Raw genomic sequence first — 27,098 nt, forward strand, 5'->3', positions numbered from 1 at the left:
TTCAATTACTTCTGGATTACTCCAATATCAAATATGCTAATACAGACAAAAGAAACTAAATATAAATAGTCTTGACCACATAGTACAGTTTATTAAGCAAAAATAAAACTGTTTCTTTTACATGGCACGCTCTGTTTTACTTCACATTATGAATTAAGAGCGCCACAATATTGTTTTAAACACACCCAGTGTTCACCTGCTAAATTTTCAACAAAAAATGCCAAACAAATGAAGGATAATGAAAACTCAGGTGTGTGCGGATGAATTTGTAATTAAAAATGGCAGAACAATATACAAAACAAAAAAAAGTCTACTACTTGTTCAGTAAATTCGCACCATGTTTAACATTTCAGTCCACTTACTGAACTTTCAAAATAAGAACAACAGCATAATGAAAACCATTAAGTAAATCCTGTCAGTAAGGAGGCGTGATCGACATTTTAATTCCGGGGAAATTAGTGATTTGCGTGCCTAGAAGTTCAAGAAACAGGTGGAATATGCCGGAAAGCTGCGCATGTTGGCAAAGCCACAAATGGAGGAACAAGGGAGACAATATTTCCTTCCATAAGTAAGTGGTTTTGGTTCTTCTTGTCACTTTGTCTGTGATATTTGGATGATAAACAGCTGTATGTCTCCCGCCGTGTCGCCCGATGACACGGACCATTAACTCTTCACTTATGTCTAGTTGATATTTTCCACTGCTAGACCGATGTCTAGTTAAATACTTGTCATTAGTGATTAAAATTGTTCGACAAGACTGGAGATTTTTTTTTAATTTGCACCTTAAAATAATGAGATTATAATGACCCGCGCTGTGCCGCTCACAGTCACACCCACACATAGACATGTGTACACACACCACTGACTTCATGAATGAAACTCAGTCAATAAAGGATAATTGTGTAAAAATATAATATGTATATAAATGTATTGTAACGGTTTTAGGAGCTGTGTTGAACAGCTGCAGCAGGACGCCTCAGCTCAGCAGCTGGAACAGCGCAGATCCGTGTCACTTTCAACACTAATATTTGCGAATGTGTGTGTGTGTCCGAGTAAGTTTAATACTTTTGTGACGTAATTTAATGTAATTTAATTTTACTGGCTCAATATCCAGGTCAAAATGGCATTTTAACACGTATTTTGCGAGCATTTTTCTGAGTGTGTTCAGCCGCGGATCTCCACTGAAAATGCATTAACATCCGGGAACTTCATCAATATTTTGCCTGGTTAGGAGACGTCATGTTGATGTCCATGAAGGGAGAAAAAAAATTATATACAGATAATATCATAAAATGCATTAAAATTGTAATCCTGCGAGGTAATCCCCATTTTTACTAAATATACTTGTAATCTGAATAGCGGAATACAGTTACCTTTTTTTTGTATTCTAATTACATAACGCCATTACATGTATTCCGTTACTCTCCAAGCCTGTTAATAGGTTTATATAAATGGAAACAGAACAATGACAGAGGTGCAAATACTGAACTAAAGTTAAATTCCTTCAGCTTCTCCCACTGGGGGTCACCACAGCAGATCCAAGACTGGCAGATTTTACACTGGATGCTCAACTCCACGTTGCATGGAGAGTAAGCTGACAGAAGGTTTTTTGATCTAGAAGCAAGCACCACTAAATGCTTGGCCATCACACTGCTCATGCAAATACTTAACTATTGTTACAAAATTTAACTACAATAATTCAACTGGTATTTTCACCAAATTTAAAACCAAATTTAAATGTAATTAGTTCATTATAGGTGCATTTAAAAAATAAATAATCAGAATACCATAAAAAAGGCTTTTTAATGTTAGTAAATTCAGAAAGTGAATTTTAATATATTCTAAACTCAATATATATAAGCTAAAATGTCTCAAGTATTTTTATTTTGGATAATAGCCCTATACCTTTCTGTGTGCAGTTTGCATGTTCTCCCCATGTTTGTGTGGGTTCCCTCCGGGTGCTCCAGCTTCCTCCCACATCCAAAGACACCCAGGTTAGGTGGACTGGAAAACTTTAAATTGTCCATAGGTGTGCGTGTGGGTGTGAATGTTTTTCTTTGTCTATAGGTGGCCCTGCAACAGACTGGCGTCCTGTCCAGGGTGAACCCCACCTCACACTCTATAACTGCTGGGATAGGCTCAGGCCCCTGTGACCCTTAAGTGGAGTAAGCAGGTACAGAAAATGAATGAATGAATGAACAAATAAATAAATTTTGAAAATATACAAAATACAGCTCCAAAAAAAAAGGACAAAAAAGTATCTCAAAATAACTCATCTTCTGGACAAATGTCAATTCAGTAATCTTTTACATGATTACAGTTGTGTACTGAACCAGACTGACACCAGAAATATACACCAGATTCATGGTATTTATACTGCATAAATAGTAAGTTATGCAAAGTTTAAATGAAATATCTAATATTTTGAGTTAACCCACATGCACGCACGCACGCACGCACACACACACACACACAAAACCCCTCTTTTTTTGGAGCTGTCGACCATAATGATAAAAATTTTAAAAAAGAATAAAAAAATGCTTGAAACATTTGTTTATGTGCAATGACTCTGGAATACTTTTTTTTCACCTTATAAAATAACTGACAAAAATATTGAACTTTTTCACAATATTTCAGTTTTTGAAGATGCATCTGTGTGCCCTCACAAGAGCAGATAGAAAATAACTAAAGATTTGTGAATGAAACCCCCTGGTCTAGTACTCAGTCTTTTGTGATGAAACACTGAAATTAACAAACCAGTCAGACTCCGTATATCTATGTGACAAATATGATGTGTTTAAAAAGTGACCAAAGTCAAATTATCTTCCACTGAAGATGTTTGGACCAGAATTATTCCCTTCATGAATATCTGCACATGATGTGTTGTTTCCATTGTGTGAAGCTTCATTGAAACTGACCAAACTGTTTTGGAAGACTTGCACAGATTCCTAAATACCACCTAAATAAGTATGTGTATGCAGGGGGGAGTGAAGTAATTTGTGTCTTTAGTTGCAGGAGAATGAACAGCTACCAGTAATCTCTTGTCTCACTCAGACTTTCTCATCCTCTAATCTCTAGGTTTCACACCCACATCCACTAACACAGTTACTTGTCAGTGAAGTAGGTCAGAGTGTGGAAGAGATGAATAAAAGCCTGAATAAAAGGATGGAGAGAGGAGTGGATGTAGTGAAGTGAGTGAATGGCTCAATGGAGGAGAGAAGAAGATGTAAAGAGGTCAGGGAAGCGCAGACTGGCTGCTCTCCAACACGGGCTGAGAAAAACGGATCTTGTAGCCTTTTAATTGACTCTCTTTGCAGGTGATGATAGTCTGAAGATGCCTGAGGAGCTTCATCTTCTGGAAGCACTCATTAGTGTGTCACGGACCTGATTTGGGGACACTGTCTCACCACAAGAATCAAAATGAATCATTCTCGTGTTAGCGTCAACTTATTATATGTTGTTTCACTGCTCTCTAGTGATTCTCCTCTGATTATTTTTTCTTGTGCTTTTACTCTGACATCTCCTCTGTATTTTCTTTGTCTACGTTTAGTTCCTGTCCAGTTTTTTTCCCCGAGCGCACTTGTCTGTCCACCTCCGTGTTTGTCAGCTTTTATCATCACTCATAATGTGTTCCTACCTTGCCAGATTGTCTCGTTTCATGCTTGCTCTTTCACGTTATTTCTCTGTGCTTGCATTGGTGCTACTGTGGGCTTCCTGAGCCTTGCCTGCCATTTCTGGATTTGGTCACCTGGTATGGCAGATCTCTGTGTATTGAACTTCTGCTTGTGTGACAGAGGCCAGCAGGAGTCGCTGTGCATGTCGTCTTCAATAGGCTTCACTCCCCTGACAGCCAAAAAGGATACTCTGGCCTGAATGGCCACACCCTGGGTTTTAGCCGAATGGTCAGAGCATCCACCTCCCACACCAGAGATTGCGAGTTTGCGCCCTGAGTGGAGCAAGTGGGAGGAGTTAATCACAACACACAATGCAAAAACGAGACTGGGGTTGGCAGTTGAGCCATATCCATTTTTTTCTGAAGTTGCATAGCACAATTCGGATTTAAGCTGGATTGTTGATCCTCGGTGTGGAAGACCCCAGTGGCCTGTGAAGAGCAAGGGGACACCTGATGGCTACTTTCAAGAGCTGGAGCTGGACCGGTTGTGTGCCTGGGTCTTTGCCGGCAATGTATGACATGACTGCATACTCTGAGATGTGACATGATGTGAGTGCTTAAGTCACACTGGTGTGAATCGGTGTCACATCTATACTAGCACCACCTTCAACCATGTTTGTGTGATTTTCCTGCAGTAGTGTTGAATGTTAAGTGAGTACTAGGTTTGTACAATACCCTCAAAGATTTTTTTTTTCACCTCACAATATCAGACTGTGCCAACTGCAGTAATGACTGCTAATCATGGAGTGGTTAATCATGTGCCATTTTCATTTATTTCATTTTCCTTCATTTATATAGCGCCAAATCACAACAAGGTTCCCTCAAGGCGCGTCACACAAGCAAGGTCTAACCTTACCAACCCACAGAGCAACAGTGGTAAGGAAAAACTCCCTCTGAGGATAAACCTCAAGCAGACCAGACTCAAAGCGGTGACCCTCTGCTTGGACCATGTTACAGACACAAATTACAAAACAATTCACAAAAGGAATATACAGGAAATGTTGCCGGTGCACAGTACAGTTTCTGGAACAGACACCACACCCATCTGTGGATGGAGCTGCACCTCAAACAGAGAGAAAAGAAAAAAAAAAAAATGTCAGTCTTGACTCAGGACTTTCTCAAGACCTCAAGGGGAAATCCCAAATTTTTCAATCTGGGTCTTATTTTTACATTTGCCAAGGATATAATAAAATCATTGCCATTAATGCCATGGAAGACGCCATTAAATTTTCGAGGTGATCCGGATCCAGATTCTGGATCAAGATTTCACTTTATATAGGCTTTGAAGGATTGTGTAAAAAACAAAAAAGACTACTTCACAGATTCTCACCAAATTTGCACCACAGATAGATGTTGGGGCATATAAGACTCCACCAAATTTTGGAGGTGATCTGGATCTGGATCCCGATTCTGGCTTAGGATTTCACTTTATAGGCTTTTAAGGATCACGTCAAAACTACTTCACGGATTCTCACCAAATTTGCACCACAGATAGATATTAGACCATGGAAGACCCATTTGGTGAATTAAATATCACATTGCAACATCTTGATCAGTCAGACCATTCTGGATCAGTATCCAATTATTGCATTGTTTTGTGAAATCCGGATCCAGTTGAAGTCCGGGTCATGATGTGAATCACGTCTTTTATTTTGAGTCCTCATCAACCCTTGGCAAAATCTAAGATTGCTCTTGTTTTAAATGTTTCTGGGTTCAACTTTTCACTTGAGACAAAACGAATTATCACTGGTCCAGTACTGAGTTTGAATGCTAATCACAGGCTGAGCTGAGCCGCCATACAATGTCACGCTGAGGAGAAAGCTGCAACCCACAAAATAAACTACTTTTTCTCACCACCAAATCAGAGAAAACTCCATTCCAAGTGTCTGGTAGCATGAAGAGGATCCCTACGGATGACCACTTATACACAGACGGCTGCAAAACTACATTTTATAAGTTTGTCATTCTATTATTTGAAAACCTTGTTGAGCAAGGACTTTGTCTGCACACTTTGGTGAATTTTAACATCTCTGTTTTGTTGGCATGGACGTGTTAAGATGTCAGATGAGGACAGGCTCTGAAAGTTCGTGTGTGCATGTGTGTCTGTGTGCCAATTTGTCTTGTTACCAGTTTAAGCTGCCAATGTAATCACCATGAAAAGCCTGGAAATGAACTCTGTAACCTTCACCACCCGTCACTCCCCTTTTTTCTTTGTTTCCTTTCTTGCATTTATAGTCACACTGAAGTGAATAATCTCTTTTTTAGTTCTGATTCTGTTTGAGCTGTCCTGCTATCCATCCATTTATTTCAAATATATGCTTTTAAGAAATGCTGTCATTCTTTATGCCTATGTTCACTCCACACATGTTAGTGTATGATCACCAAACGTGTTTGAACCTCAGACAGACAAATGTTGGTGTGCTGTGATGTGTGGATTTTTTTTCCCTGATCATTTATTCAAAGCAGTTCTTCGAAGTGAAATAATGGGATTTTGCACACAGACCTTTCGATGACATCTTGGCCACTCCAGCATGTGTGCTGCTCAACCTCCATCTCACTTTCACATAACATCTCTGGCAGCTCCGAGAAGAACCACTGGTACCGCTGAATGGAGCCCTGAAACTCCCTGAGAGAAATGAGGAAAAAAGTTCTAAGAAAGTGTTTATTTCTTATCATCTGAATTTAATTATACTGTGAATCTTATTTGTTACTTGATAAGTTAGTGTACATAATCTCAGGTTTTATTTCCTCAGTCAGGGGTTTTAATATTATTCTTTAATGGGGCAGTAAACAATTTTTCTGCCACTAGATGTCACAATAGTTTCATTGTTCAGGACCAAAACAAACCTTCCCTCCTTGGCCACTCCTCATCCCTCCCTCTTCCACACGGAGTAGAAGGAAAGCAAGTTGGAGCTTTTTGACAGGTCTAACTGCTCTCTATGTGGAAAAAAAAAACCCCAGGCGTATGCACATTCTAGTTTGATCACAATTTTGGTCAGAGACATTTTTAGTCTTAAAATGTGGCTTTTGGATTCATTTCTGGAAAGTCACTACCTACCACCATCTTGAAAAAAAAAAAAAAAATCAACAATTTTGCAGTGAGTAGCAAATACCACTGACACATTATAAACCCAGGTAAGAGCAATAGTTTCACAGGGTGGGACTCACATGCACTAAACATGCACACACAGGAATCTCACCCACGAGAAGAAGGAAGAGAAAAGGAGCATTTTCATTGTCATTTCTCTCAAAAATTCTTGAAAGGGTAGTTGTAAAACAGCTAACTGATCATCTGCAGAGGAATGGTCTATTTGAAGAGTTTCAGTCAGGTTTTAGAATTCATCATAGTACAGAAACAGCATTAGTGAAGGTTACAAATGATCTTCTTATGGCCTCGGACAGTGGACTCATCTCTGTGCTTGTTCTGTTAGACCTCAGTGCTGCTTTTGATACTGTTGACCATAAAATTTTATTACAGAGATTAGAGCATGCCATAGGTATTAAAGGCACTGCGCTGCGGTGGTTTGAATCATATTTGTCTAATAGATTACAATTTGTTCATGTAAATGGGGAATCTTCTTCACCGACTAAAGTTAATTATGGAGTTCCACAAGGTTCTGTGCTAGGACCAATTTTATTCACTTTATACATGCTTCCATTAGGCAGTATTATTAGACGGTATTGCTTAAATTTTCATTGTTACGCAGATGATACCCAGCTTTATCTATCCATGAAGCCAGAGGACACACACCAATTAGCTAAACTGCAGGATTGTCTTACAGACATAAAGACATGGATGACCTCTAATTTCCTGCTTTTAAACTCAGATAAAACTGAAGTTATTGTACTTGGCCCCACAAATCTTAGAAACATGGTGTCTAACCAGATCCTTACTCTGGATGGCATTACCCTGACCTCTAGTAATACTGTGAGAAATCTTGGAGTCATTTTTGATCAGGATATGTCATTCAAAGCGCATATTAAACAAATATGTAGGACTGCTTTTTTGCATTTACGCAATATCTCTAAAATCAGAAAGGTCTTGTCTCAGAGTGATGCTGAAAAACTAATTCATGCATTTATTTCCTCTAGGCTGGACTATTGTAATTCATTATTATCAGGTTGTCCTAAAAGTTCCCTAAAAAGCCTTCAGTTAATTCAAAATGCTGCAGCTAGAGTACTGACGGGGACTAGAAGGAGAGAGCATATCTCACCCATATTGGCCTCTCTTCATTGGCTTCCTGTTAATTCTAGAATAGAATTTAAAATTCTTCTTCTTACTTATAAGGTTTTGAATAATCAGGTCCCATCTTATCTTAGGGACCTCGTAGTACCATATCACCCCAATAGAGCGCTTCGCTCTCAGACTGCAGGCTTACTTGTAGTTCCTAGGGTTTGTAAGAGTAGAATGGGAGGCAGAGCCTTCAGCTTTCAGGCTCCTCTCCTGTGGAACCAGCTCCCAATTCAGATCAGGGAGACAGACATCCTCTCTACTTTTAAGATTAGGCTTAAAACTTTCCTTTTTGCTAAAGCTTATAGTTAGGGCTGGATCAGGTGACCCTGAACCATCCCTTAGTTATGCTGCTATAGACGTAGACTGCTGGGGGGTTCCCATGATGCACTGTTTCTTTCTCTTTTTGCTCTGTATGCACCACTCTGCATTTAATCATTAGTGATTGATCTCTGCTCCCCTCCACAGCATGTCGTTTTCCTGATTCTCTCCCCTCAGCCCCAGCCAGTCCCAGCAGAAGACTGCCCCTCCCTGAGCCTGGTTCTGCTGGAGGTTTCTTCCTGTTAAAAGGGAGTTTTTCCTTCCCACTGTAGCCAAGTGCTTGCTCACAGGGGGTCGTTTTGACCGTTGGGGTTTTACATAATTATTGTATGGCCTTGCCTTACAATATAAAGCGCCTTGGGGCAACTGTTTGTTGTGATTTGGCGCTATATAAAAAAATTGATTGATTGATTGATTGATACAACGGAATTTGTTCTCTGTACTTAACAGGTCCTAATTACATTTAGATACAATCCAAACACTCGGAGCAGTGGGCAGATATAATCCAGAGACACTTCCTGGGTCAGGGACAGAGAAAAGAGCAGACCCTAAATAACCTGGATTATTGCCATCATTTGGATGCTGGCGTGAAACAATTTGTTTCCCTCCTTCAGTTTTATAGTTAAAATGGGCCCTGCATTATTTTCACTGCTCAGATTTTGCTACCGTTGCTACCTAGTGTTGCCGCAAGCTGCATTCACTTTTTTTTTTTTTTAACATCTCTTTTCTGTAATGACACACGACCACCTCGATTTCCTGCTCTTCTTCTCGGTTGTTCAGTACACGTTTCAGGCTTCATGTGTATGCTTGAATATTCATGAGGTGTTTTGCACTGACCTGGTTGAATGTGAGCAGGTAGAGGACGGGTATGAAGCAGACCCACGCAGCACAAGTCAAAATAGTATGAGATTTTTAAAGATGATTTTGTGTGCCTTCAAATGGCTTAATAGGACTCATTTGTTCGTTTGCATGATATTTTTGTCTTTTGTTCATGTGCATATTTTTAGTATGAATGCTATGAAGTGTTATATACATGAGGCCCCCGGGTCATTCAAATTGGACCAATAAATAGTTGACAAAGATGATACTTTATATAAGATATCAGTTTCTCTATGAGCGTTATAAATGAACAGAAGCGAGGTTCAGCTACACTTTAAATATCACACAATATTCAACCATATGGATTCTTTATAATGTACAATAAATAAATAAAAAGTCAATGAGTTTACCTAGACAGCTTTTTAAGGCTGCGAGACTTGTCACCTTTGGAGCCTTTAAGTGGGAATGACCTGAAGACAGAAAAATACACTTACAGTGTAAAATAAATGTCAAATGTAAAACATCTGTTCTGTCTTTGTATTTCCCAATGTCTGAATACCATCTGCACTGAAGTACGTCCAGTGCCATTTGCAAAAAGCTTTTCCCGGTGCCTGAGTTGTCCCGAAAAGGTGTGAAATGCTGAGACCCAAACACAACCTTTAACATGAGACAAGACTGCAAAGATTTCATTACGTGGATGTTACAAACCTGTGGGATTGCAGCAACAGACTTTGTTGAGCAGCAGGAAACACTGAAGGAGGTAAAGTCAAGGAAGACTTGTCTGAGGTCACTGAGGTCACAGAGGCTGAACCATTCAGAACGGTTGGAAATTCACTTGGCATCATGGGAGCGGCTGACTGGGGGCCGCACACCTTCTCCACCTGCGCATAAAACAGAAGGTAGCAGTGCATAGACACAAGGACGTAGTGAATTTCTGCAGACATTTATTGTTTTTTTCTTAATCAAACAGCTTGTGTCATGACATTCCTCATAAATGAAGTCAGAGTGGAAGTTTGCAAGCATGAGCGAGTTCAGGCAGCCAACTTGAACTGTGCTGCTATGTTCACATCACACCGCGTACATCATACATATCAGCCTCACCCTGCTGCTTCACTCACACTACAGTCATGTGGTGTTTGGATTTTAATCCATCTACAGTTGAGCTCTGACTACATTCAAAGAAGTGTATTGTTACTCTCCCTTGAGGTAATACGGCGGGGAGTGACAAGGTCAGAGCACATTCTCAAGCGTGTTGATCTCAAACTGTTGGTTTTCCACTTCTAAATATTAGTTGAGTCATATTAGTCAGGCAGAATATTTAAAGGTGATGCTGCAGCCACATAATGATGCTGATGCAGCAGCCATTTGTTTTTTTTTAAGTAAGAGGACTGAAAGGATGTTAAACATTTTCCACTTGGTTTAAAATGCATTATGCTTCAGGTGCAGGAAAGTATGAATGCATGATGTGACCCCACACAGAGAAATGACGCTGACATCTCAAACATGTAGATGTACCGTCATAGTATAAATTGGGTATTTGCACTCACAGGACAAAAGTAAAAGTCCCAATGCTTTTGTATGGTTTTCCATCTAAAAAACACCATATATAACAGATTTTGTATAATGTTTTGTCACTCACATTGGACAACATGTCCTGTCTGATCGCAATGCATTTCCATTAAAACACTTCGTATGTACTGGATAGACCAGTCTGGACATGTCCAGTAATAGGTACAAAATGAAGTTCAGTGCACAGACTCGCCAATTTGAGGAAAGCAGGTACCATAATTCCGTGATTAAAAGCCTGACCATTTCTTTTTTCAAATCGTGCTCAGACCCGGCACCTAAATGAGGCAGGTCTTTATTCAAGGCTGGTGATTATTAACAAAATGCTGCTTGTTGCCTGCACTGTAACATGGTGTTAAGTTTAACACATATTCCTGTGTGTGACGAACCAAACCGCTTTAGTTCAAAGCCCTCTACATTCACCTGCTAAACAACTGAGACCGCAAGGGTTATGATTTGTCACTTTTACGTCTTCACTCCTTCCTCTTCCATCATATTTTAAAAGTTTTTGCAGCTCTCCGCCAATTACATTTCAATCATGGATGAAATATGTTTGTCAGAAAAGTCCACAAATAAGACCAACTTCACAACACAGAGTCAGAAAAAGACGCTCAAATGACCCGCAATTCATGGGGGAAAATTGTACTGTAATTGTTGGTTTGGAGGTTGATGATTGCATAAAGAAGTGGAGCTCATTGAGGGACAAATTAATCCAGAATAAGCCGCTGTTCCTGCAGCAAACTGCATATAGGCACGATGAAGAACTTTAAAAGGGTCACGTGCATGTTGACGTCATTGCATGGCCATGGAGTTACAGAGCTGCAGAAGCATAAATCAGGCTTTAGGATTTTAAGTTACCACTCCCCAGCAGACTTAGAAAAAACTGATGTTGCCTATTTTATACATATAGCAGATTTTGTACATTTTATACATATAACATTTTGATTTTCATTTTGACTAAGCATTTCCCATTGCAGCGTTCCTCCAGCTTGTGTTGTTCGCTGTCATCTGTCACAATAGTTGATAGTGAATCCACTGTATGCACCAACAGCTGTTTTTCTACTATCAACATGAGTTACTGCACTCTAAAAAATTAACCTCTGTCTCATTGAAAAAAAGTGATGTAACAATTTGCATAGATTTTTTTAAAGTCATTTCTGTTGTGTGGGCCGCTGAAGAGGAGGTACTGCTGGCCCACCACCAGAGGGCGCCCTGCCTGAAGTGCGGGCTTCAGGCACAGAGGGCGCAGGAGCAACCGGGAGTGACAGCTGTCACTCATCAACAAGCACCAGCTGTCACTCATTATCATCACAACCACATCTCCATAAAAGCCGGGCAGCATCTTCACCTCACTGCCGAGAAATCATCTACCAATCAGGTAAACACTCAGCCGTGATTTTGTGCCATACAACTTTCTGAACATTTGCAGGTGTACCTGTTTGACTGGTCAGCAGCTGGAAGCTGGGAGGAGACGACGTCTTCGCTCCTCGGATAAGTAGTCTTTCAGGCGCTGCACGTTTTTGTTCCTGTGTGACTGTGCTTAAGAGGTGGAGGTGTTTCCCACCCTTTCTGTTTGCTGGGTGTTCATGCACCCACCATCACCTGTCTGTTCTTCCTGCCAGCAGTACCCGATCTGACAGCCGAAGGCAGTGGCCACCTGGGGACCCAGCGCTTGGTGGCTCCGGGGTGCTTCAGATCCGATGGCAGTGGAAAGCATGTGGGATCCGGCTCTTTTCTGGACGGGCGTCTTCTATCCTCGAGCCTGCCCACACGTCACCATGACTTACTGACTGTTGATCTCAACTGTGTTGTCTGTTGCTGTTGTGCACATTCACAACATTAAATTGTTATATTTTGGCTTATTCCATTGTCCGTTCATTTGCGCCCCCTGTTGTGGGTCCGTGTCCCTACACTTTCACAACAATTTCAGCTTAACTAAAGTTAGAAAATCTATGCAAATTGTTACATCAATTTTTCTCGTTGAGACAGCAGTTCCTTTTTTGTGTTTAGTTTTGGAAATATGTCCATTGAAAAAAAGCTTGATCAAATAACAAATGACGCTGTATTTACATTTTAGCAAAGACGGGTAGTGCCTTCGTGTGTGTTTGTTTACCTCTCAGGAATCTACACTACAAAGTCCACAATGTTCTCTCAAAGTTGGATAGCGACTCTGTTTCAATATCTGACAGTGTGTGCATGCATGCATGTGCCCGTGCGTCGTCTGTTTGTCCAGAGATTAGCCACAGAAACTTTCTCATCACACGCTGCATTATGGGTATCGGTTGTCCCGCCAACCACAGTCTTTGTCTGGCACTGGATCTGCATTCACACTCACATACACAGTCTCTCACATACAGACGGAGGAGAACCTCAGATACTCTGAAGAATGAGTCCTGTTTTTAGCCCATCTTAGTACAAGGCTTTTGTGAGGAGGTCCAAATGCCAGGCTGAAAGAAAACCCACAACCTTCTTCACTTTGTGTCCAAAATTCAAATAACTATTACTGGGGATATGAGAGAAGATGCTGAAGTCCAGGTCTGGAAGTATGTAGTGGTGCCGCATGCTGCTGCATCCACCAGAATATGGAACCACCTTGAGTCCTGGCAACCACCCAGGCAGACAACCAGTCCATCCTCACCTCTCAGTACTAACCATTATCCACAGACAGGTGAAACATGGGCATCCCCTTGGATCTCTCCAGCTACTGGGGTCCTCAACAATGAGGCACCATCATGGCTGACTTTCCCTGACAATGCAACATGAAGCCATCCTGCACTGCTTACTATGGCTGTGATCCGCGGTCCATGCAGCTGAGCGTGCAGTATGGCATCATTCACGTGGTTCCGGACTGCTAGCAGAGCTAACTCCATGCTGGCGTGGCTGCTGCTTGTTGCTAGGGTGGCGGCCAACCGTTGAAGTAATTCCACCAAGCTTCCCCAGGGGACAGCGAGCTCTGACACGCTCACCTAGAACAACAGAACGATGTCAAAAAGAAAAATAGGAAAGGACATTCCAACTGGGATAAGAGGAGAAGGAGGGAGAGAAAACGGTGAGGCAGATGGGGGAAGGAGGAAGACTGAAGATAAACAGCAAGGATTTACTACATTTTCAATGTTTGTCAAAAAGCATTAATTTTGCTACATGCCTACTGCATAGATTATCTATGAGGACAGTTTAGAGTTTATACCTCCATTAGCCTCAAAACACATCACAGTGCCTTCATCCACATATGAACCAAAACCTGATGGTGTCTGTTCCAGAAGGAGCTCAACCATTTCACCAACAGCTATGAAAAACAATTCCTAAATGTTTGATTTATTCAGCCAAACATTAAAGAAACAAATGCTTTTAAAATAAACATAAGTAAGCTAGGTAACACTGTTGAAATGTTTTGCCGGTGTTGTAATCTTCGTGTCTTAGGCATCAGTATCGAATGGATGGATGTATAAATGGATTGCATTTATATAGCGCTTTTCTATCTGCATCAGATGCTCAAAGCACTTTACACACTAATGCCTCACACAAGGGCGTAGGTTTGGTCTCAGCTTTGGTAGGGACAATACCACACCCCCCCCCGGCCCCCCTGCTCACCACCATCACCCCCTAACCCACTCATACCATTAGACGCACAAGTACAGCATAATACATAACATATGACGACATAATGCTGAATAATTTAACACTTTATTTACAATATTAAGTGTGTAGGCAAACAAACAAATAGCTTAAATAACAAAATTGCACCCAAAACCACAAATCTATTCTATAGGCCTACACCTGAGAGAACAAGACAACAAAAAAAAAATACTTGTGGAGCTAACAAAAAAAAAAAAAGTTTTTGCAAACAAGATGTATAATCTATTCTCTTCATCAATAATGCAGTTGTAGGTATCTGGCAACCTAATTTGCCAAAAAAAAAAGAAAAAGGGATTTCCAATGATATATATGGTGTATTACGGTAAACGTAAGCCTGTGATGTCATAACGCAGAGGAAAAACACGGAAGTTTCACACTAGTGCGCCGCTGATTCTCATTACCGTAAGTTCTCATGTAAGCCCTCACTCTGAAAAATTTCAACACTGACAACAAGCCAAGAACCCGTGCTTTCCAACAGTGTGCTATATGTTGCATATATTACAGTAAAGTGCGTTCGGTGACTTTTGAAACGAGGGAAAAGTATGAAAAAGAGCGCAAAAGTGACAGAAAAGTACATAGACAGACAGCAAACATAAATGTAGTATTTTTAGTGTCATTTGTGAAGGTGTGTGCAGTTTATTTTAAGTGTGGTGCACAGCATTGTTCGCAACCCCTCCCCCCCGCCCTTCTTGTTTTTCTGCACCGGAGCAGTGTTGCCAGATATGAAATATGAAACTATCGTACCAAAACCTCAAAATTATCGTATTTTGGGAGAAATTATCGTACACAAACAAAACGCATACAACGTAGCTATTTTAGCGGTTTTTTTTTTTAATTTACAAAGAATTTTATGTCACATTTTTAAACAGTAATTATAGTAATGGGGAAACTATGGCACAAAAAGAACGCAAATGCACAAGCAAGACTGTGAAGTAACACAAACGTGTTAATTACCAGACTAGAAAGAGTCGAATTCAACCTCGAGGTGGCTGTCGTCATCCGATGCCACTTGTGCAGATTTTGTTGAACACAGAAAAAATGTTGACACCTCCATAAGGAACTTTAACTTTTTTTTTTATTTTTCTTGTATATCTCTTTGCTCTTGTGTTTTGTTCGTTTGTTAATGCATTTGTTGAAATACAGTTTCGAGAAAAAAAAAAAAAAGATGTTGGTTGGGGAATCTTCCTGTCCTGTCCTGCAGGGATTGGATGGGACTCATTACTTTGTATGGGGGAGGGGGCGGGCTTTCAAATGACTGTCCCGGCAGCCCAAAGCCTGCAGCAGCCCTGTGTGTGGTGTGTCTTTGATGCCGCCTGAGTGCAACGCCTGCAAAATGATTCTTGGGTGTCAGAGAGAGATGTGTGTTTGGGCAACCAACTGAAATTATCGTACATATTTGGGTTTTTTCCCATTATAGATCGTACATCGTACAGATGGCAAAACTATCGTACAAATACGATAATTATCGTACATCTGGCAACACTGCACCGGAGCCACCCATCCTCTGCGCTCCGGGACCTCCCACTTTACAAATGAAGCGCTGCCTGCCACGAGATGCGCTTTGTTTACGTCCATGTGAGAAGAACGTGAGCCAATGAAATTGCAACATGGTAACTCTGTCATTCTGGCACGTCGAAAACACAAAACGTGACGACTAAAATTATAGTATCGAGTTCGCAAAAAAATAGTGAATGATTTTGTTATATAAACAAAAATGCTAAATATTAGTAGGGACTATTTTGCCATCCCAAAATATTGGTTGTGACTTGTCCCTATGGTCCATATGCAAACCTACGCCCCTGGCCTCACAGTCACCCTGATGCGAGGGTGCTGCCATACAAGGTACTCACTACACACCGAGAGCAACTTGGGGATTAAGGACCTTGCCCAAAGGCCCTTAGTGATTTTCCAGTCAGGCTGGGATTTGAACCGAGGATCCTCTGGTCTCAAGCCCAACACTTAACCACGAGACCATCACCTCCCCTAATGTATGGATGGATGGATGGATGGACAGACAAATGATAAACCAATGGATGGATTGACGAGTGATGGAAAAATGGGAAAACTGATGGATGAGGAATGAACAAATGGATGGAGTGATAGAGTTATGAAAATGGGAAAATGCCTAAACTACATACAGTAGTGTTCAGAATAATAGTAGTGCTATGTGACTAAAAAGATTAATCCAGGTTTTGAGTATATTTCTTATTGTTACATGGGAAACAAGGTACCAGTAGATTCAGTAGATTCTCACAAATCCAACAAGACCAAGCATTCATGATACACACACTCTTAAGGCTATGAAATTGGGCTATTAGTAAAAAAAAAGTAGAAAAGGGGGTGTTCACAATAATAGTAGTGTGGCATTCAGTCAGTGAGTTCGTCAATTTTGTAGAACAAACAGGTGTGAATCAGGTGTCCCTATTTAAGGATGAAGCCAGCACCTGTTGAACATGCCAGAAGAACAGCGTAGTTTGATTAAAAAGTTCATTGGAGAGGGGAAAACTTATACGCAGGTGCAAAAAAATTATAGGCTGTTCATCTACAATGATCTCCAATGCTTTAAAATGGACAAAAAAAAAAAAAAACACGCATGGAAGAAAATGGAAAACAACCATCAAAATGGATAGAAGAATAACCAGAATGGCAAAGGCTCACCCATTGATTAGCTCCAGGATGATCAAAGACATTCTGGAGTTACCTGTAAGTGCTGTGACAGTTAGAAGATGCCTGTGTGAAGCTAATTTATTTGCAAGAATCCCCCGCAGAGTCCCTCTGTTAAATAAAAGACATGTGCAGAAGAGGTTACAATTTGCCAGAGAACACATCAACTGGCCTAAAGAGAAATGGAGGAATATTTTGTGGACTGACGAGAGTAAAATTGTTCTTTTTGGGTCCAAGGGCCGCAGACAGTTTGTGAGACGACCCCCAAACTCTGAATTCAAGCCACAGTTCACAGTGAAGACAGTGAAGCATGGTGGTGCAAGCATCATGATATGGGCATGTTTCTCCTACTATAGTGTTGGGCCTATATATCGCATACCAGGTATCATGGATCAGTTTGGATATGTCAAAATACTTGAAGAGGTCATGTTGCCTTATGCTGAAGAGGACATGCCCTTGAAATGGGTGTTTCAACAAGACAATGACCCCAAGCACACTAGTAAATGAGGAAAAACTTGGTTCCAAACCAACAAAATTAATGCCTCGCAGATGTGAATAAATCATGAAAAACTGTGGTCATACAACTAAATACTAGTTTAGTGATTCACAGGATTGCTAAAAAAGCAGTTTGAACATAATAGTTATGAGTTTGTAGCGTCAACAGCAGATGCTACTACGTATTATTGTGAACACCCCCTTTTTCTACTTTTTTTTTTTTACTAATAGCCCAATTTCATAGTCTTAAGAGTGTGCATATCATGAATGCTTGGTCTTGTTGGATTTGTGAGAATCTACTGAATCTACTGGTACCTTGTTTCCCATGTAACAATAAGAAATATACTCAAAACCTGGATTAATCTTTTTAGTCACATAGCACTACTATTATTCTGAACACTATATGATTGTTGAGCTGCAATCTTTCTACTAGGGATTGCACAATATGATACCAATATTGCAACTTTCAGTATCTGCAGATACTGATACCAATCCAGTACTGTTTTCCCTGTCTTAAAACAACTAATCTGCTAATAAATTCATTTGTCTGTATGTACTAAGCCATCAAACAAAACATCAACTTGAACTTTGGAACAAATATTGTAGCCCCGTAAGGAAAAATATGAGTCCACAACATGACTCTGATGTGCAGTGCTCTTATCGGATGGTTTATTTATTTTTATGTATTTTAAATTTCCGATATCTGGCCAAATAATTTTAATCAATATCAAAATAATACCAATCCAAAATATTGAATCAGAGCATCCCTAATTTCTGTCACTGCATGTTATGACAATTCTGTGTTGTTATTTTTTTGTTTTTCATATGGTTGACACAGATGTTCATCCCATTAAGTCTGATCTGCTTGAGGTTTCTTCTTACAGTCAAAAATGCCTGAGTGAGTTTTCTTTACAGCTGTCACCAGTGTGCTTGCACATGGTGTATGTAAGATTTAAACCTTGCTTGTGTGTCATGTATTGAGGTGACTTGTGCTGTGATTTGGCGCTGAATAAAAAGATTGAACTGTGGTGATTAGCAGTCCTGCCTTAATGCCACTACAATAGTATTGCTCAATCAATCAACAACTTTATTAATCCCACAAGGGGCAATTTCATTTGAGTAGTCCATTTAAAAAAAAACCCACACACAACAACATAACATCATAACATATAACAACAATAAAACTAATAAAAACAAATAAAAACAGACTTAAGGAGTTAAAATGAATAGCAAGAAAAAATAAATAAACAAAAACATGGCAGACCTATGGAGCATTTAAAAGTTGAATCGCCGAAGGGATAAACAACTTTAAAAACCAGTTGGATCGACACACTGGGGAAACATAACGGTGTCCTGAAGGAAACAGAGAAAACTCTCGTAAAAGAACATGACCTGACAATGACAAGATGCTTTCAGCCTTCCGGAGGATCTGTTGATTACAGAAAGAGTGTTTTTGTTTCACTCCGATAACTTTGAACAGATTTTAACAATGCTGTGCAGGCTGTTTCTGTCTTTCACTGAGAGACTGTGAAACCAGCAGATAAAAAATTAAAACGACATTTCCCATTCAAGCAGCGGTAACCTTGGAGGTGACTAGACCTAAGATTTGGAAATGAAAGATACTTAGAAATCAGTGCATTTAATTTTCAAAATTAACAGTCTAAACTTAAAAAAAAAATTCAAAACAATAAATACACAGCTATTTAATCAGCTTAATACACACACACACACACACACACACACACACACACACACACACACACACACACACACACACACATCTTCAGTCTTTAGTCCAATTAAGGGTCGCGGGGGACTGGAGTGTATCCCAACAGTCATAGAGAGTGAGGCGGGGTACACCCTGGAGAGGATGCCAGTCTGTCACATACCTAACCTGTATGTCTTTAAATGTGGGAGGAAACCCACGCAAACACAGGGAGAACATGCAAACTCCACACAGGAAGGCCACAGGTGGGAACTGAACCCATGACCTTCTTGCTGTGAGGTAACAGTGCTATAATCATCTTAATAGTAACTTTTAATTTGCAGTATTTTTTTTTTAATTTCCATGCTGGGTCAAAACAAAGGGAGTAGACTGTATGCAAGCCCACATTGGGGGAGGTGATGGTCTAGTGGTTAACGCATTGGACTTGAGACCAGAAGATCTTTGGTTCAAATCCCAGCCTGACTGGAAAATCATTATGGGCCCTTGGGCAAGGTCTTTAATCCCCTAGTTGCCCCCAGTGTGTAGTGAGTATGGCAGCACTGTCACATTGGGGTGAATCTGAGGCATTATTTGTAAAGCACTTTGAGCCTCTTAAGCAGATGGAAAAGCGCTATATAAATGCAGTCCATTTACATCCTTCAGCTATATATATATATATATATATATATATATATATATATATATCCTTCCCACAGGGTTGTGTGGATTTGTGTCTGTGTTACTTTGGGTTTTGAGAATTTAACGGCAGAAAGTAACATTTTAATTCTTGGATTTACCAGATTTCTGTCTGTCTGCCTCATTGACAGCTGCAACTAATCTATCATCAAACCAACATCCACAAACCATCCAGCAGGTGGCAGACACATCTATGGGATATTACACAGGCAAAACAAGTTGCTTTTCTGCTTGATGTGGTGCGTCAAACATTCACCAGATGCATTACCTGTCCTGTTGATTTAGTGAGTTACAAGATGTAGCTCTGTAGATGTATTGTTTTTGAGTTATCCTATTAACAAACAGGAAGGGCTGGACTCATTCATTCACCTGTCTGTCTACTCGCTTTTCCAAAGACTAGAGAAAGCCTTAATGTCTCTTTATTTCTTCCTGCCTTTGGTCTTCTTTTCTCATCTGCTTAACTGAATAGGATAAACAAGCTAATAGTTGTTTTATATAAGCCTTTATTTGCTTCCAGGAAGCTCCTTAACAGGGTACACAGTACAATCTTCCCTTTTTGTGCTCAAATGAAGTCTCCCTATTGTGCATGAGACAAAGCTGACCAGAAAATTTGGACAAAACCCAGTAAGACAGTGGAGATGCTGCCAGTCCTCCTCACGAGGCTCTTATTTGCTGTATGACTGCAAATGTGTCTGAAACATTTTATGATATTAGGACGATCCATAAATTGTCTGTGTCTCGTTTCAGCAGAGTTGCATTAAAACAGAATAAATGCAGAATAGCTGGGACAAGTTTCTCAGCAGCATCTCCAACGACAGAATGCTGAAGAAGATAAACACCTCTCTTCCAACTCAAACAGCATTCGTTTCAATTCAATACGACTTAAAATAAGAATATTAGAAGATTCCACAAAAGTCTCTCCCAATATACTGTATATGTGCAATGGTATTCGAAATGTGCACTAAAATCTTGTTGCATCACATCCCAATTTGTGCAAGTACGTCTATACTTATTGGGACTTTTTAAAGTATCGGTGTGTCTGTGAAGTTTTCTGTTATTCTAAGTACCACTGGAGGCGTCTAATACAGCTGTGCAGTGACATGATAATAAAGGCACTGAACTAAATTGAAATTAACATAATATTCTTACTAAGTCTGTTAACGTTGTAGAATCTAAGGTGTGACGGACATGTTAATTAAGTACTCATTCAAACACTTACCAGACAGCCTCTCATAATGTTGACACACAGTCCGGTACACGGCCGTATCAATGTTAACCCTCTGCAATGGGAACAGTACTGCATCCTCACTAAGCCCCGCCCACACTCTCTGGATAACGTCGCCTTCTCAGTTGCATTCACAACCTCTCCAGCCAGCCTCAGCAGCCGGTTCAGGGCTCGGCCTATGCCCAGTGCACGCGATATGCTGTTGACCAGGAGGTGAGGGTAAGGACCAAAAGGACTGACATCGTGTCGCGTCATTCGCAAACATTCATCGTGATTGGTGGAGATGGATAAATAATGCTGGCGTGACACACGGCCGATACCAGGATTGAGCAGGCGATGGTAGACCAGTGGGAAGAGGTCATCGTAGAAACGGCGGACCGCGTTGTCCAGGGAGGACTTTGACTCTCCGGAGAGGTGCTGCTGGATGTTACTGAACAGCTGAGACACAAGAGGGCGACAGTCAGATGCCAGGGTGGAGTACGCGCTGTCGAACAGAGTGCTGGTCAGATTAGATGTGAAGGTCACAAGCGACTCGAAGTTTTCTGCAAATCAAGAGAAAATTAAAAGGGACGTGAAAAAGAAACAAAATAACTGCACAGTCACCAACAAACATCTGAAATAAATAGAAACATAGAAACACAGATGTTAAGCAAATGTTGTTAGCAGTGTGTCCAGTTTCTGGTTTGTGTAGTTTATGGCAATAAGACCAAAAGCAGTCAATCTCGAGCTGCAGCCACACATAAGCCTTTAACTTGTGGCTGCTGGAAAACGGCTGGTCTGTCAATAACAACAAAGCTAACAGTCCACAAAACCTTTGGCATTCCAATACTCCTCTATGGCCTTGAGACCAGTACCACCCATCCATCCATCCATCCATCCATTTTCTTCCACTTTATCTGGAGTCGGGTCACGGGGGCAGCAGCTCAAGCAAAGCCGCCCAGACCTCCCGATTCACACACACCTCCCCCAGCTCCTCCGGGAGAACCCCAAGGTGTTCCCAAGCCAGCCGAGAGGCGTAGTCCCTCCAGTGTGTTCTGCGTCTTCCCCGGGGCCTCCTCCCAATGGGACGTGCCCGGAACACCTCTCCAGCGAGGAGTCCAGGGGGCATCCAGAAAAGATGCCCGAGCCACCTCAACTGGCTCCTTTCGACGTGGAGGAGCAGCGGCTCGACTCCGAGCTCCTCCCGAGTGACTGAGCTCCTCACCCTATCTCTAAGGGAGCACCCAGCCACCCTGCGGAGGAAACTCATCTCGGCCGCTTGTATTCGCGATCTCGTTCTTTCGGTCATGAGCCAAATCTCATGACCATAGGTGAGGATCGGAACGTAGATCGATCGGTAAATCGAGAGCTTTCATACAGGGACCGGATAGCCCTTAACAAAGGACCCCAGACCCCGTACTCCCAGAGCACCCCCCACAGGGTGCCCCGAGGGACATGGTCGAACGCCTTCTCCAGATCCACAAAGCACATGTGGACTGGTTGGGTGAACTCCCATGAACCCTCCCATGAACCTTTTCAACCAGGAGAGACAGAATATGGTATCCCCCCCCCCCCACCTTCTGTCAAATATGTGTGTACTTGAAACATGCTATGCCAGTCTTATGTGCAAACCATGTCAGAATAGTATCTTTGTTTCTGCACGTTTGTATTTTTAGCAGCATTGACTTGTTTACAACACCTGTTTCTTGTTTGTCACATTCGGAATTTTCTGGTACTGCATTTGCCCAGATTTGAAACCAAAAATAGTTGCCTCTAGGGACTAGTGTCTACACATAAGTATCAATGGACCATATACTAATTTACTAAATTCTAAAAGTTAGAAAAGTAAATCAGAAAAGCTACCTGGGACCTCAGAAAGCCCATCTGCAATTATTGCTTGATCTCCAAAATCAGTCTATGCAAGCGAAATTATGTTCAGTATGAGTGTTGTCATTAGTGCCACTTCGAAAATTAAATTCATGATAAGTAATTTATCCTAAACTTATGATCTGTTGTTTTTTCAAACTTATGCAAAAACAAATCTTGAGAAAAAGAAATACAGTATGCGATAGTTAAAAATTATTAAGAGCCTGTTCTTTCATATTTATGAATACATTTTACCACATTGCAGTTATTTTTTTTTAAATGAAAACTCAACCTATCATTCTTTTTGAGTTCTACACATGTGGTGATACCTTATTTACACCAGGATGTTAATAAAATCAATGCTGGCTATTCTCAGAATAAAGTACTTATATCCACAGTTTCAAATTGCATAAGTCAAATGGTGTCCACTTTATGGTCTTCTCAAAACATTAAAATTACTGTTGATTCAGACATATGATTCAGACAGCTTTCGGTGACTTTTCAGTCGTGTGACTATCCGAGAAATTGTGGAAGAGGTGGGCATGTCACAACATGTCCTGTGAGACTTCAACATGGAGGCGCTTTTACTCCGCTGTTTCACCACCACTCTTTTCATGGCCAAATCTTCTGTCACAGTGGAATGTACTGAAAAAGTGCTGATGTCCACCTCTTCCGCAATTTCTCGGATAGTCACACGACGGTCCCGCAGCATTCACTTTGGAAATGATCTGGTCATTTCAGCATGTTGATGGCCGACCGGAGCGTGGCTCGCTCTCCACCGTTGTGCGGACATCTTTAAACCAGTTGTACCGCTCCTTAATATGTGTGATGCCCATAGCATCGTCACCGAAAGCTGTCTGAATCATCCAAATGGTTTCGACCTGGCTGTCGCCCAATTTCTGGCAAAATTTGATGCCGCGCTGCTCCAGTCGTTCCGTCTTTTTCCTTGAAATGGAAATCCACCGAGAGCACAGCACATGTCCTACACAAAGGCTGTTTACCAGGAAATGACGCAATCAACAGGCGTGAAAAAGTTCACGCATGCGCACGAAGGTTCAAGGTTTGCTCATGCAAGCACACGTGATTCAAATCCATCAGGTTTTTGAAAAAAATAAAAAGGTCCGATACTTTTCTAACAGACCTCGTATATTCAAGGCTCAGTCAATATATTCGTTTCCATTCAACATATATTCAAGGTTCATTCAATATTTTTTCACGTTTCCATTCAATATATTCAAGGTTCATTCAATATATTCAAGTTTCCATTCAATATATATTCAGTGTTCATTCAATATATTCAAGGTTCATTCAATATTTTTTCATGTTTCCATTCAATATATTCAAGGTTCATTCAATATGTTCAAGTTTCCATTCAATATATATTCAATGTTCATTCAATATATTCAAGGTTTGCAATGTCCATGTTCTCATTTTTCCTGTTTGGCATGCCATTACATATATATACTCAACAAAAATATAAACGCAACACTTTTGGTTTTGCTCCCATTTTGTATGAGATGAACTCAAAGATCTAAAACTTTTTCCACATACACAATATCACCATTTCCCTCAAATATTGTTCACAAACCAGTCTAAATCTGTGATAGTGAGCACTTCTCCTTTGCTGAGATAATCCATCCCACCTCACAGGTGTGCCATACCAAGATGCTGATTAGACACCATGATTAGTGCACAGGTGTGCCTTAGACTGCCCACAATAAAAGGCCACTCTGAAAGGTGCAGTTTTGTTTTATTGGGGGGGGATACCAGTCAGTATCTGGTGTGACCACCATTTGCCTCATGCAGTGCAACACATCTCCTTCGCATCATCCGTGAAGAGAACACCTCTCCAACGTGCCAAACGCCAGCGAATGTGAGCATTTGCCCACTCAAGTCGGTTACGACGACAAACTGGAGTCAGGTCGAGACCCCGATGAGGACGACGAGCATGCAGATGAGCTTCCTTGAGACGGTTTCTGACAGTTTGTGCAGAAATTCTTTGGTTATGCAAACCGATTGTTTCAGCAGCTGTCCGAGTGGCTGGTCTCAGACGATCTTGGAGGTGAACATGCTGGATGTGGAGGTCCTGGGCTGGTGTGGTTACACGTGGTCTGCGGTTGTGAGGCTGGTTGGATGTACTGCCAAATTCTCTGAAACGACTTTGGAGACGGCTTTTGGTAGAGACATGAACATTCAATACACGAGCAACAGCCCTGGTTGACGTTCCTGCTGTCAGCATGCCAACTGCACGCTCCCTCAAATCTTGCGACATCTGTGGCATTGTGCTGTGTGATAAAACTGCACCTTTCAGAGTGGCCTTTTATTGTGGGCAGTCTAAGGCACACCTGTGCACTAATCATGGTGTCTAATCAGCATCTTGGTATGGCACACCTGTGAGGTGGGATGGATTATCTCAGCAAAGGAGAAGTGCTCACTATCACAGATTTAGACTGGTTTGTGAACAATATTTGAGGGAAATGGTGATATTGTGTATGTGGAAAAAGTTTTAGATCTTTGAGTTCATCTCATACAAAATGGGAGCAAAACCAAAAGTGTTGCGTTTATATTTTTGTTGAGTGTATTTATCGAAACCTGTCATACAATTTAACGGACTCCACCAAATACAGGGCTCAGCCAATACACCATTTGTTAAAACTTCACAAAGCACATGCTTAAAATTATTCCCATTTCAAATGGAGAATATGATGGATGGCATCCCCACAAAGTGGACAAGACATGTTCCATTTCCATACATGTGCATACGGCATATCACTTTTCCTTGTTACACAGTCTGTGTCACTGACCTTGGAGTAAATTTATCCTGCTGCACATGAGCCAGAATAGCTCACAACTTAATTCATCCCAGAGCTTGTTTTCACTACCGTTATCTATAGTCAGGTGATAATGAGGGACGCATCTCATGATCCGCTGTGTTTCCTACACCTGACAGCGTCTAATAAAACAGACTGTGGGTCTGGGAGCGTGACTATGTTTGAAGTTGGCCAACTATAAAAAGGATGATGTCAATCTGATGGCATTCGGACACACAGAGGGAGAGACAACTGGGAGCAAAACCACAGAGAGGGCAAAGGACGGGAAAGACGACAGACCTGACCCCCAACTTTTATCTTTGAGAATCTAATTTTTCTCCAGCTTTCACAAAGATGATCAGTGAGCAGTTGTGTGCATTTTTGTTTGTGTATGTCTGAACAGCTTTGTCAAAAGCTGCTAAATAACACAATTCATATTTAGTCCTGAGAAATTCTGCTGACTAAGTCCTTAAGAACATGCATGTTTCTCATTCTAACAGCTGCTCACTTGAGTATAATAACAGCAACGTGTCAGTGAACTGAGATTTTGACAATCTTCGATGCCTAATCCTAAATTTCAAAATTAAGAAAATCTTTAGAGTGGAAATGGTGTAGTTCCAAACTAGAAGTATTCCATCTTGCATGGCGTGATGCCATCTCAGACTATAAGCATGCACTATTAACTACAAAGCGGACCTACTACTATGATTTGATGAATAAAACAAGCAACTCAAAGTTCTTGTTTAACACAGTGGCAATACTTCTTCATGGACAGCCACCTGTAAGTCACTCTTCCTTTTTAGCACAGGACTTCTTGGATTACTTTGAGAAGAAAATTGAAGATATTAGGTTATACATATCCCAGCACAAACTATTTCACCCACTGCCCCCTGTTATTGAGGTGGGTCCCACTGCCGGGGTAACACCTGGATTTACAGAGTTTGATGGTATCTCGTTATATGTGCTGATAAAACTTGTAATATCTACAAAGACCACAACCTGTTTATTTGATCCCACACCAGCAAAACTGTTGAAGGATTTTTGGTCTATTCTTGGGCTGACTGTGCTGGAAATTGTTAATCTATTGTTAACTTCTGGATCTGTTCCTAAATGTTTTAAATCTGCAGTGATTAAACCATTACTTAAGAAACCTAATCTAGGCTGATATCAAATATATCATTTTGCTGTAAAATTCTGGAAAACATGGTCTCACGGCAGCTTGTGGACCACCTTACCGAGAATGATCTTTTTGAGCCACTGCAATCTACTTTTAGAAAATACCACTCCACGGGGACAGCTCTTACTAAAGTGGTGAACGATCTTCTGCTTGCAATGGATTCAGACACCACTTCGGTTTTGGTGCTGTTAGATCTTAGTGCTGCATTTGATACCATAGATCATCATATTTTATT

At 40.9% G+C, this 27,098-nt stretch overlaps 1 protein-coding gene across 3 annotated transcripts in view; it reads right to left on the reverse strand.

The window, feature by feature from the left end:
• Positions 1 to 27,098, reverse strand: part of LOC117518396 (glypican-5-like) — a 126,992-nt gene that overhangs the window by 66,454 nt on the left and 33,440 nt on the right. For all 3 annotated transcript variants that reach the window (XR_004562974.1, XM_034179504.1, XM_034179505.1), the window contains 5 exons: positions 21,026 to 21,573; positions 13,394 to 13,576; positions 9,753 to 9,925; positions 9,455 to 9,514; positions 6,177 to 6,299 (listed from right to left, as the gene is read on the reverse strand). Coding sequence is in view for 2 of the 3 variants with exons in the window: in XM_034179504.1 (XP_034035395.1) it covers positions 6,177 to 6,299; positions 9,455 to 9,514; positions 9,753 to 9,925; positions 13,394 to 13,576; positions 21,026 to 21,573 (1,087 nt within the window). In the remaining variant the exon portion in view is untranslated. The remainder of the gene's footprint in view (positions 1 to 6,176; positions 6,300 to 9,454; positions 9,515 to 9,752; positions 9,926 to 13,393; positions 13,577 to 21,025; positions 21,574 to 27,098) is intronic.

This window comes from Thalassophryne amazonica, chromosome 10 (assembly GCF_902500255.1).
Source record: "Thalassophryne amazonica chromosome 10, fThaAma1.1, whole genome shotgun sequence".
NCBI classification, from domain to species: Eukaryota; Metazoa; Chordata; class Actinopteri; order Batrachoidiformes; family Batrachoididae; genus Thalassophryne; species Thalassophryne amazonica.